The sequence below is a fragment of the Symphalangus syndactylus genome, chromosome 20, assembly GCF_028878055.3.
Source record: "Symphalangus syndactylus isolate Jambi chromosome 20, NHGRI_mSymSyn1-v2.1_pri, whole genome shotgun sequence".
Classification (NCBI taxonomy): domain Eukaryota; kingdom Metazoa; phylum Chordata; class Mammalia; order Primates; family Hylobatidae; genus Symphalangus; species Symphalangus syndactylus.
In genome coordinates, this window is record NC_072442.2 from 19,482,001 (window position 1) to 19,495,170 (window position 13,170).

Consider the following 13,170-nt stretch of genomic DNA (forward strand, 5'->3'; position numbering starts at 1 on the left):
GCAACAGTTGCCAGAGTGTGTCGTTTTTTAGAGTCGTGACAAGTCCTGATAAACATTTGGATTGTGAGATATTTGCGGGGTCACAGTAAATTGGGGACTTCAGATAACACGGCCAGTTCCCAGATGCCGAAATGTTGGTGGAACGTGATGTTTTGGACTTCCGACATGTCATAGAGGATCCCAGGGTCAAGTTCTGGGTTCGTGATACGGAATCACTGAACTTTAGCGCTGAAAAAGATCTAGTTCAACTAGTTCATACATCCACCTGTGCTTGGAATGCCACTTTAGAATGTCACTACAGAAATCAAGCAGGGTGCTTAAAGAAAACAGTTTCTCATGGCTTAGTATCTGCGATTAGGAAGCGCAGTGTAACATGTTCTTTTGGGTTTATCAGGTTTCAGTGACAGGCACTAAGCGGTCATTATAAAGAGATTCTAATGCTATGAAGTAGTGGGCTAGCATCTTAAGGTAGACTTGTTATATTTTACACCTTTTCATCTCGGACTAGCATTCTAACTGAAGCATGTGTCTTGGCGTCCTTGAAGAGAGTTTAGATGTATGCATGTTAATTTAACTGCGACCAGTTGTTTTTTTTTTTTTTTTTTTTTTTTTCAGAATCTAGTGACTTGTCTACTTAGTGGTTTTTTTTTTTTTGGTTTACTTAGTTCTTATGCTGATATTCCTTTGCTAAATCAAGGCAGTTAGTTACTCAGCTTGTCTTCTGGTACTTGATGTACACAGTTCTTGATTTCTATGTGGTCTGTTATATCAATCTTTCCATTACAGTTTCTGGTTTTGGTGCCCTAATGCTAAGAAATGCTATTTCATAATAACGATACTTACCATTTAATATGTTAAGGGTAAGAACCTTAAACACATTATTTTGCTTAATAGCAACCCTGTGATCTATTGTCTGTATTCTACAAATGAAAGAAGATAAAAAGTAGCTAAAAGTAAGTTAAATTTTTTGAAAAAGTAAATGGAAAAGTTAAAAGTAATTTGCTTAACATTTTACACCAGTAAATGTCAGAGCCACCATTTAACTTAGATTTGCCTGACTCCAGAGCCTATGTATGTTGCCTTTGATACAATTGCAGCTTTATAAATAATAACTTAATGGCGTTTTTCTAATACATGTATGATTTCTTTCTTTTTTTTTTTTGAGACAAGGTCTTGCTCTGTCACCCAGGCTGGAGTGCAGTGGCACAATCTTGGCTCACTGCAACCTCCACCTCCCAGGTTCAAGTGATTCTCCTGCCTCAGCCTCCAGAGTAGCTGGGATTACAGGCGTGCACCACTACGCTTAGCTAATTTTTTGTATTTTTAGTAGAGACGGAGTTTCACCACGTTGGCCAGGCTGGTCTCGAATTCCTGACCTCAAGTGATCCACCCGCCTTGGCCTCCCGAATTACTGGGATTACAGGCGTGAGCCACCGCGCCTGGCCTGGTTTAACTTCAAAGCTTATTTTCTTTCTAATGTATCATGTTTTTCACCTAAAGGAGGCTTCCTTTTTTTAATCCTATTACGTAAACTATTAGATCCATGTTTAAAATTTATATTCTGTATTATATTGCTTGAAATAAGTGCCTTTTTCTCTTTTAAATTGCCAGCCATGCAAAAAGCGAAGGAAAGATGATGACACATCTTCCTGCAAAACAATTACAAAATATTTATCACCGTTAGGGAAGACTAGAGACAGGGTTTTTGCTCCACCAAAACCTAGTAATATTCTGGATTATTTTAGAAAGACTTCACCCACAAATCAGAAGACACAATTAGGGAAAGAGTGCAAGATAAAGTCATCTGAATCAGTACCTGTTGACAGCAACAAAGACTGTACGACACCTTTGGAAATGTTCTCAAATGTAGAGTTTAAGAAGAAAAGAAAGAGGATTAATTTATCTCATCAACTAAATAATATTAAAACTGAAAATGAAGCTCCAATTGAAATTAGTAGCGACGAAAGCAAAGAAGACTACAGTTTAAATAATGATTTTGTGGAAAGTAGTACTTCTGTTTTACATTACAAGAAACAAGTAGAGGTACTTGCAGAAAACATTCAAGATACAAAAAGTCAACCAAATACTATGACCTCCCTGCAAAATTCTAAAAAAGTAAATCCTAAACAAGGGACCACAAAAAATGACTTCAAAAAGTTGAGAAAAAGGAAGTGCAGAGATGTAGCAGATCTATCTGAAAGCTTACCCTTGGCAGAGGAACTAAATTTGCTTAAAAAAGATGGTAAAGATACTAAACAGATGGAGAATACTACAAGCCATGCAAACTCTAGAGATAACGTAACTGAAGCAGCCCAGTTAAATGATAGTATAATAACTGTCTCCTATGAGGAATTTTTAAAAAGTCACAAGGAAAATAAAGTGGAAGAGATACCAGACTCTGCAATGTCAATTTGTGTTCCTTCTGAAACTGTTGAAGAAATAGTCAAAAGTGGTTATATAAGTGAATCAGAAAACTCTGAAATTTCCCAGCAGGTACGCTTTAAGACAGTTACTGTTCTTGCACAGGTTCACCCTATTCCGCCCAAAAAGACAGGGAAAATACCCCGAATTTTCTTGAAACAAAAGCAATTTGAAATGGAAAATAGTTTATCTGATCCGGAGAATGAACAGACAGTTCAGAAAAGAAAATCTAATGTGGTTATACAGGAGGAAGAATTAGAATTGGCTGTTTTGGAAGCTGGAAGTTCTGAAGCTGTGAAACCAAAATGCACTCTAGAAGAAAGACAGCAATTTATGAAAGCATTTAGGCAGCCAGCATCAGATGCACTTAAAAATGGAGTTAAAAAGTCTTCTGATAAGCAGAAAGACCTTAATGAAAAATCTCTACATGAAGTAGGAAGAGAAGATAATTCTAAAAAAATCATGGAAAATTCTGGTATCCAAATGGTTTCAAAAAATGGCAATTCACAGTCACACACTGATAAAGGAAGTTTTCTGAAGGAGAAAAATAAAAAGCTAAAGAAGAATAAGAAAACATTAGATACTGGGGCTATTCCAGGCAAAAACAGAGAGGGAAACACTCAAAAGAAAGAAACAACTTTTTTCTTAAAAGAGAAACAGTATCAAAATAGAATGAGTTTAAGACAAAGGAAAACAGAGTTTTTCAAAAGCAGCACTTTATTTAACAATGAAAGTCTTGTTTATGAAGATACAGCAAATGATGACCTTCTAAAGGTTTCCTCTCTGTGTAACAATAATAAATTGTCAAGAAAAACCAGCATACCAGTTAAAGATATTAAGCTTGCACAGTCTAAAGCTGAATCTGAAGCCAGCTTGCTAAATGTTTCCACGCCGAAGTCAACCAGAAGATCTGGAAGAATTAGCAGCACACCTACTACAGAAACCATTAGAGGTATTGATTCTGAAGATGTACAAGATAATAGTCAACTAAAGGCTTCCACTCCAAAAGCAGCCAACTTACCGGAAAAGCACAGCTTATATACAGCAGAATTAATAACAGTACCCTTTGATTCAGAGAGCCCTATTAGGTAAGGTTTGTTTTTGTTCTAACATTCTAGTATTCCGCATGTATTATTAGCTGGGGACAAAAATGCTTCAAGTATTGGAGGGTATTTTTTTTTTCTAGAACACAGCTGTTTAAAAGAAAAAGAACTGGATTTCTTTTTTTTTTTTTTTCTTTGAGATAGAGTCTTGCTGTGTCACCCAGGCTGGAGTGCAGTGGGGCAATCTCGGCTCACTGCAACCTCCACCTCCCAGGTTCAAGCAATTCTCTTGCCTCAGCCTCCCAAGTGGCTGGGACTACAGGCACCCGCCACCACGCCTAGCTAATTTTTGTATTTTTAGTAGAGATGGGGTTTCACCATGTTGGCCAGGCTGGTCTTGAACCCCTGAGCTCAAGCAATCCACCCACCTGGCCTCCCAAAGTGCTGGGATTATAGTCGTGAGCCACTGCACCTGGCCTGGAAGAAAAAGAACAGAGCTTCAAAAATGCTTCTTTGTTTGCCACATGTAATTAAAATTTTTTTTTAATTTTAATTTTTTATTTTATTTTATTTTATTTTGAGATGGAGTCTCACTCTGTTGACCAGTCTGGAGTGCAGTGGCACGATTTCAGCTCATGACAACCTCCACCTTCTGGGTTCAAGTGATTCTCGTGCCTCAGCCTCCTGAGTAGCTGGGATTACAGGTGCATGCCACCATGCCCAGCTGATTTTTGTATTTTTAGTAGAGACGGGGTTTTACCATGTTGGCCAGGCCAGTCTTGAACTCCTGACCTCAAGTGATCTGCCTGCCTCGGCCTCCCAAAGTATTGGGCTTACAGGTGTGAGCTACCACACCCGGCAAGTTTGATTACTTTTGAATCAGTGGTTTGAAACTGATGGAAATTATTTTTTTCCTCCTGTTTCAGAACATTCCAGAAATTGGAGCCCTAGTTGGTTCTTAGCTATCTATTTATCTGTCTATGCATCTCTATCTATCTATCTGGAAACAAGTTCTCACTGTGTTGCCTAGGCTGGTCTTGAACTCCTGGGGTCAAGCAATCCTTCCATATTAGGGTCCTGAGTAGCTGGGATTACATGCAGATGCCACTGCACGAGCTCTATTTTATCTATATTCAATTGAGATTCTTGTGTATGTTATAATCATGAAAATGTTTCTGAATACTTTATTTTTATTTCAGAATGAAATTCACCAGAATTAGTACTCCCAAAAAATCTAAGAAAAAATCTAACAAAAGATCTGAGAAATCTGAAGCAACTGATGGAGATTTTATTTCTCAGACTAGAAAGGTAATTAAAATATTAGGGAGTCCTATAAGTGCCATTCTGTTTCCTTAAAAAACAAACAAAAAAACCCCACATTACTATGGGAAGTAACGAGCCAAAATAAAATTCATGTATTTCATAAATTGGTTAACTACAACCCTATGATATGTTTCACTATTATCCCATTCCTCTAGTTAATTAAGATGTCTTATTGTGTGGTGAAAGTAATTGATAAAGGCAGAGTATAATTTACTTATAAAAAGCTTTCTTAGTGAATTTACATCGTGATCATTTTCCCTAACACTGCCGATCTTAGTTTGGGCTCCTGTAACAAATTACCATAGACTGAGTGGCTTAAACGACAGAAATATATTTCTCACAGTTACGGGGATTGAGAAATGCATGATCAAAGCATCAGCTGATGCAGTGTCTGGTGAAGCTGTCTTGTTGTTGTCTCACATGGTAGAGAACAGCTAGAGAGAGGGGGCTCCACCCTCATGACCTAATCACCTCCTAAAGGCCCTACCTCCTAATACCATTACATAGTGGGTTAGGATTCCAACATATGAATTTTCAGGGGATATACTCAGTCTGTAACACTGCCTATAGGTCATGATTGAATTTTTCATTTATTTCTATAGATTAGAGACTGAAAAGCAGTTTCTCAACCTTGCTATTATTGACATTTTGACTGGATAATTCTTTGCTGTGGAGGGCTGTCCTGTGCATTGTAGGATGTTTAGCAACACTCTGGCCTCTATCCATAAGATGCCAGTAGCACCCAACTAACTCCTGTATAATGACAACCAAAAATGTGTCCAGACATTGCTAAATATCCCCTGGAGGGGAAAATAATCACTTCCACTTGAAAAACTACAGCTCTAAAGGGAGAGATAAGATATATAAGAATGGTTTAGTTGTTTCTGCAAAATAAGCTCCTTGTCCCCACCATGGCAGAATTGGAGTAGGTACAGGTATGTGTATTTCGAAAAAGCCACCAAGGTGACTCTGAATTAATCCTTGAGTGAAAACCACTGCTACATTGGTATCTCGTTTGATTTTATTTAACAGCTGTCATTTTTTGGCATCTTACCACATTCTAGGCAGTGTGCTTAGTACTCACATCATTAATCTCATAAAGTAAATATTATTTAACCCTTTTTTATAGATGAAGAAACTTGCTGTTAGTTCATAGGGTGAGGAAACGTGTTTTTATTTGTGATTCTGGGAAGTGTCTTTCCTAGAGTTATACAACTATAAGCAGTTAGAAAGATGGTCTTTAGTCTGTTGGAAAACATGCAAGATTCCAGCTGATTGTACTACAGCTAAAGGTTAAAAGTCTCTGTGATGAACTTTGTCCCACATATTTTATTCTTCTTGATTTAATTCTAGAGGACAGCTTCAATTTTAATTTTTTTAGACATGATTACACCTTGGTTTGCCTCATATACTACTTAAAATTGGGATTTAATAGTAAATTTTCCAGCAAGAGAAGTCTCAAAATTAAATGTGTCCAAATTGGGACCTTTATCCAAACTTACTTAGATCAGTTATTTTATCTCATACTGTCAATGAACCTCTTACCACAGGGCCCTTGTTGTTCACTGAAGACTTATCCAGGCTTGTGTACTAGCTCTAGGGGAAAATCTTAGTAATTTTCTGGGTGAGATTTTTCTTTTTTATTTCTTTTTTCTTTTCGTTTGTTATTTTTGTAGAGACAGAGTCTTCCTATTTTGCCCAGGCTGGTCTCGAACTGCTAGCCTCAAGCAATCCTCCAGCCCTGGACTCTCACAGTGCTGTGCTGGTATTACAGGCATGAGTGACTGTGCCTGGCCAGATTTTTAATGTTTCTATGAGAATAAGGAGTAAACTGGTTCTCCCAAGAGCCCCATATTCATAACAGCTTATGTTTATGCTTTCAGATAATAGTTTAATAGTTAGATTTTTTTCTCTCCAGACATTTTTTCTCTGCTTAAATAGATATATATATATATATATTTTTTTTTTTTTTTTTTTGAGACGGAGTCTCGCTCTGTTGCCCAGGCTGGAGTGCAGTGGCATGGTCTCGGCTCACTGCACTCTGCTTCCCGGGTTCACGCCATTCTCCTGCCTTAGCCTCCTGAGTAGCTGGGACTACAGGTACCCGCCTCCATGCCCAGCTAATTTTTGTATTTTTAGTAGAGACAGGGTTTCACCGTGTTAGCCAGGATGGTCTCAATCTCCTGACCTTGTGATCTGCCCACCTCAGCTTCCCAAAGTGCTAGGATTACAGGCATGAGCCACTGCACCCGGCCATCTTCTTTTTTTTTCTTTTTTTTTTCGAGACAGAGTTTCCCTCTTGTTGCCCAGGCTGGAGTGCAATGGCGCGATTTTGGCACACTGCAACCTTGGCTTCCCGGGTTCAAGCGATTCTCCTGCCTCAGCCTCCCAAGTCGTTGGGATTACAGACGCCAGCCACCGAGCCCAGCTAATTTTTGTTATTTTTAGTAGAGACGGCGGTTTCGCCATGTTGACCCAGGATGATCTGGAACTCCTGACCTCAGGTGATCCACCCACCTTGGCCTCCCAAAGTGCTGGGATTAGAGGCGTGAGCCACTGTGTCCAGGCTCTTTCTTCTTTATCATATATAAGAAGCTTGAGGATGGGTGTGGTGGCTCACGCCTGTAATCCCAGCACTTTGGGAGGCTGAGGCAGGCAGATCACCTGAGGTCAGGAGTTTGAGACCAGCCTGGCCAACGTGGCGAAACCCCATCTCTACTAAAAATACGAAAATTAGCTGGGTGTGGTGGTGTGCGCCTGTAGTCCCAGCTACTTGGGAGGCTGAGGCAGGAGAATCGCTTGAACTCGGGAGGCAGAGGTTGCACTGAGCCGAGATCACGCCACTGCACTCTAGCCTTGGCAGCAGAGCTAGACACCGTTAAAAAACAAAAACAAACAAAAAAAAAACCTTGAGGCCAAGGTCCATGTATTATAATACTGTTTTCTTTATAGTATCCAGCCTAGAGCCATTCATATAGTAGGCTGGGTAACTGTTTGGATTTGGAAAGTACTTTGCCTGAATTTGGTGACTAAAATTAAAAAATAGATTGCCAAGTCTGTACTACAGACATCCTCTTGGGTGTTTTGCTCACATGTAAATATATTTACCTGGATGATTTCAAGTAAGAAATAAAGGCAAACTAATAATAACTAGACACATTTCAATTTAAGGTCCCTGGTAAGATTTGAATAACCATTTCTTTGTTGATTATTTAATGTGATTTGTGATTGTATTTTTTTCTGTTGTTAAATATAAAATATTTTCTTGTGATGTAAATTAATATTTCAATTTTTTATCTAGGCAAGCAATGCTTCAAAAAACATATCAAAAGCAAAACAATTGATTGAAAAAGCAAAAGCTTTACACATCAGTAGGTCAAAGGTGACTGAAGAAATAGCAATACCCTTAAGGCGCTCCTCTAGACATCAGACACTTCCTGAAAGGAAGAAATTGTCAGAAACAGAAGTAAGTATTATAAATATCTGTTGGTATAAATTCTCTCCTATTTTGCTGTTTGGAGTGGGAGAAGGAAACCATTATAAAGTTATAAGGTAGGTTTGTGTGATAGCTTGAAGTGGTAGAGAGAATATCATTTTCAGTTTTGCTTTAAAAGCCTTCTGCTTTTTTTGTCTGCAGAATACAGTTTGAATCCTTCTTAAGTCACTCAAGATCTTTCATAAGCTGAACTACCTCTTCCCTTTTTTTTTTTTTTTTGAGACAGAGTTTCGCTCTTGTTGCCCAGGCGAGAGTGCAATGGCTGGATCTCGGCTCACTGCAACTTCTGCCTCCTGGGTTCAAGTGATTCTCCTGCCTCAGCCTCCCAAGTAGCTGAGATTACGGGTGTGTACCACCATGCCTGGCCAGTTTTGTATTTTTGGTAGAGACGGGGTTTCACGGTGATTGGCCAGGCTGGTTTCTAACTCCTGACCTCAGTTGATCCACCTGCCTTGGCCTACTAGAGTGCCGGCCCTCTTCCCTTTCTTCAAAATGACTCTTTGCTCAAGTCACACAGAATTGTTCATTTCTCCCTAAATGGTGCAGTTTTCATGGTATTCATTTTATTGTTATCAGCTTGAAATACACGTTCCAGGTACTCTCTTCTATGTGAGGAATTCCTACTTAAACTTGGAGATCCTGCTAACTGTCAGTACCTCTTTCTTTTTCTTTTTTTTTTTTTTTTTTTTTGAGACGGAGTCTCGCTCTGTCGCCCAGGCTGGAGTGCAGTGGCGCAATCTCGGCTCACTGCAAGCTCTGCCTCTCGGGTTCACGCCATTCTCCTGCCTCAGCCTCTCCGAGTAGCTGAGACTACAGGCGCCCGCCACCACGCCCGGCTAATTTTTTTTGTATTTTTAGTAGAGACAGGGTTTCACCGTGCTCTCGATCTCCTGACCTCGTGATCCACCCGCCTCGGCCTCCCAAAGTGCTGGGATTACAAGCGTGAGCCACCGCGCCCAGCTGTCAGTACCTCTTTCTAATAAAATAGTTTGAGATATAATTCATATATATGCATTTCACCATTTAAAGTGTATAATTCAGTGACTTTTGTATATTGACAGAGTTGTGCATCCATTGCCATAGTCAATTTTAGAACATTTTCATTTCCCCAAAAATAGACTCTTTTCTTCTTGGTTGTCACCCCCCAATCCCCTCATTCCACCAGCCATAGCTAACTACTAACCTGCTTCTGTCTCTGTAGATTTGCTTGTTCTGGACATTTTATATCAATGGTATCGTATAGCATGTGGTTTTTTGTGTCTGGCTTCTATTACTTAGGATGTGTTTTCAAGATTTATGTTACAGCCTCGGTATTTCTTTTCTTTCTGTTGCCAAATATCCCATTCATCACCTGATGGACATTTGGGTTGTTTTCACTTTTTGGCTATTCTGAACATTTTACCCCCTCCTCTTCAAAGCTGTGCTTGTATTCAAGACTCTTCTGGTTGAATATATAAAAAGAAAAACTGAAAACAAATTAAAAAAATAAAATAATGGGATGGGCACAGTGGCTCACACCTGTAATCCCAGCACTTTGAGAGGCCGAGGTGGGAGGATCATGAGGTCAGGAGTTTGAGACCAGTCTGACCAACATGGTGAAACCTCGTCTCTACTAAAAATACAAACATTAGCCGGGCATGGTGGCGCAAGCCCGTAATCACAGCTACTCAGGAGGCTGAGGCAGGAGAATCGCTTGAACCTGGGAGGCAGAGGTTGCAGTGACCCGAGATCGTGCCACTGCACTCCAGCCTAGGCAACAAAGCTAGACTCACAAAAAAAAAAAAAAAAAAAAAAAATGGCTGGGCACTGTGGCTCACACCTGTAATCCCAGCACTTTGGGAGGCCGGGGTGGGTGGATCACGAGGTCAAGAGTTCAAGACCAACCTGGCCAACATAGTGAAACCCCATCTCTACTAAAAATACAAAAATTAGCTGGGTGTGGTGGCAGGTGCCTGTAGTCCAAGCTGCTCTGGAGGCTGAGGCAGGAGAATCACTTGAACCCAGGAGGTGGAGGTTGCAGTGAGCTGAGACCGTACCATTGCATTCCAGCCTGGGTAACAGAGTGAGACTCCGTCTCAAAAATAAATAAATAAATAAATAAATAAATAAATAAATAAATAATAAATAAAATAAAATAATGAAAACTGTGCTTGCTGATGCCTTCAAGACAAATATTTTCTTTTCTGATACGTACTTTTGTATATTTTTTTGTGTTGATGGTGCACTCACCATGCTGTATTATAACTAGTTAAACTGTCTGCTCATGGGCTAGCTCTCCCTCTCTCCCCTACCTTCAGATTAACATTTGATGCCAATTCTTGAATTTTGTCTGTGTATTCCCAGTTTCTTCTATATTGCTTCACACATGGTAAGTGCTCAGTAAATCTATGCTGATGACAGGAAAATCACAGACTTCATTACATTTCTAGGATGTACAGTTCCAACAGGGCTATAACCAGACTTTTTATAGCTTGGTCATATTGACTGTTTTATTTGGAGTACAGTCTGTTAGTTGCTTTTTAAAAAATTTCTGCATATGAATACCAGGTCGTATGTTAGTTGCTTTTTTTTTTAGATAGAGTTTTGCTTTTGTTGCCCAGGCTAGAGTTAATGGCGCGATCTCGGCTCACTGCAACCTCCGCTTCCTGGGTTCAAGCGATTCTCCTGCCTCAGCCTCCCGAGTAGCTGGGATTATAGGCATGCACCATCACACCCGGCTAATTTTGTATTTTTAGTAGAGACGGGGTTTCTCCATGTTTCTCAGGCTGGTCTTGAACTCCTGACCTCAGGTGATCCCCCCCGCCTTGGCCTCCCCAAGTGCTGAGATTAGAGGCGTGAACCACCGTCCCAGCATTAGTTACTTTTTCAAAAAAGAAATCCCTTTTGGGCCTGGTGGCTCACGCCTATAATCCCAGTACTTTGGGAGGCCAAGGTGGGAGGACTGCCTGAGCCCAGGAGTTCGAGACCAGCCTGGTCAACATAGGGAGACCCTGGCTCTACAAAAAACACAAAAATTAGCCAGGCGTGGTGGTGTGCGCCCGTAGTCCTGGCTTCTTGGGCAGCTAAGGTGGGAGGATGGCTTGAGGTCGAGAGTTTGAGGCTGCTGTGAGCCATGATCATGTTACTGCACTCCACCTTGGGTGGCAGAGTGAGACTCTGTCTCAATTTAAAAAAAAAACATGAGGCCAGGCGCGGTGGCTCACTCCTGTAATCCCAGCACTTTGAGAGGCCGAGGCGGGCGGATCACCTGTCAGGAGTTGGAGACCAGCCTGGCCAACATGGCGAAACCCCATCTCTACTAAAAATACAAAAATTAGCTGGGCGTGGTGGCACGCACCTCTAATCCCAGCTACTTGGGAGGCTGAGGCAGGAGAATCACTTGAACACGGGAGGCGGAGGTTGCAGTGAGCCAAGAGTACACCACTGCACTCCAGCCTGGGCAACAGAGAGAGACTCCATCTCAAAAAAAAAAAAAAAAAGGAATAAAAATAAAAAAGAAAGCCCATGGTTATAATAAATGTACCCTGATATCATATAAACTTGTTTGATGTAAGCATGGACTCCTGCTATTCTATCGTGTGTTTTCTGTTTCAATGAGATAATATCTGATGGGAGGTGTATGGAGCTGCTAATTATGTTTTCCATGGTTTCTATCACTGTGATTCTTTTGAAATTTCAATGATATTAATTATATGATTTAATTAAATTTTTTTCCTTATTTTGTCTTAGGATTCTGTTATAATAATAGATTCAAGTCCTACTGCTTTAAAGCATCCAGAGAAAAATCAGAAGAAACTTCAGTGTTTGAATGATGTGCTAGGAAAAAAACTTAACACACCCACTAAAAATGTACCTGGTAATCAGATTTAATAATATTTATGATGTATATTAGAATGTTTTGGGGTTTTTGTTTTGTTTTGTTTTTGTGTTCTGGGGTATTTATTTATTTATTTTTTATTTTTTTGAGACGGAGTCTCGCTTTGTCACCCAGGCTGGAGTGCAGTGGCAGGATCTTGGCTCACTGCAACTTCCACCTCCCAGGTTCAAGCGATTCTCCTGCCTCAGCCTTCTGAGTAGCTGGGACTACAGGCACCCACCACCATGCCCAGCTAATTTTTTTGTATTTTTAGTAGAGACGGGGTTTCGAACTCCTGACCTCGTGATCCGCCTGTCTTCGCTTCCCAAAGTGCTGGGATTACAGGCGTGAGCCACTGTGCCCGGCCTGTGTTTTGAGGTATTATTCCGAATGTGCTCATGATTGAAATTCAGTATCTTATGTAAAATTTTAACTGTATTATATTTCTATTTTAGTAAGTAAAGTTATGGTATAGTGAAGAGTTTTTCTTTTTTTTTTTGTGACAGAGTCTTGCTCTACTAAAATACAAAAATTTAGCTGGGTGTGGTGGCAGGTACCCGTAGTTCCAGCTACTCGGGAGGCTGAGGCACGAGAATCACTTGAGCCCTGGAGGCGGAGGTTGCAGTAAGCCAAGATCATGGCACTGCACTTCAGCTTGGGCTACAGAGTGAGACTCCGTCTCAAAAAAAAAAAAAAAAAAAAAGAAAGTAGCTGAAGGTGGAGGTGGTAAACATTGATACTAACCTAAGTATTTATTTTTCTAAGGAAAAATGAAAGTCGCTCCTTTATTTCTTGTCAGAAAAGCACAGAAAGCAGCTGATCCTGTCCCTAGTTTTGATGAAAGCAGGTCAGTCCAATACCAATTTTTAAATGCCGAAATATTTTATGGAATGTATTTGTATTGATGTGTTTACTTTGATGAGAAAGCATGTGAATTATCATTTGAAGCTCTAGTAAGTCAGTCCAGTTTCAAAGTTGACAATATTGACAATGCTGGGACTGCTATTTGAATATCTTGGTTTTTTGCAAGT

The 13,170-nt window shown here is 40.1% G+C and overlaps 1 protein-coding gene across 3 annotated transcripts in view; it reads left to right on the plus strand.

The window, feature by feature from the left end:
• Positions 1 to 13,170, plus strand: part of ATAD5 (ATPase family AAA domain containing 5) — a 67,080-nt gene that overhangs the window by 642 nt on the left and 53,268 nt on the right. For all 3 annotated transcript variants that reach the window (XM_055257598.2, XM_055257599.2, XM_055257600.2), the window contains exons 2-6: positions 1,612 to 3,509; positions 4,664 to 4,772; positions 8,089 to 8,253; positions 12,013 to 12,139; positions 12,905 to 12,986. In XM_055257598.2, coding sequence (XP_055113573.2) covers positions 1,612 to 3,509; positions 4,664 to 4,772; positions 8,089 to 8,253; positions 12,013 to 12,139; positions 12,905 to 12,986 — 2,381 coding nt within the window. The remainder of the gene's footprint in view (positions 1 to 1,611; positions 3,510 to 4,663; positions 4,773 to 8,088; positions 8,254 to 12,012; positions 12,140 to 12,904; positions 12,987 to 13,170) is intronic.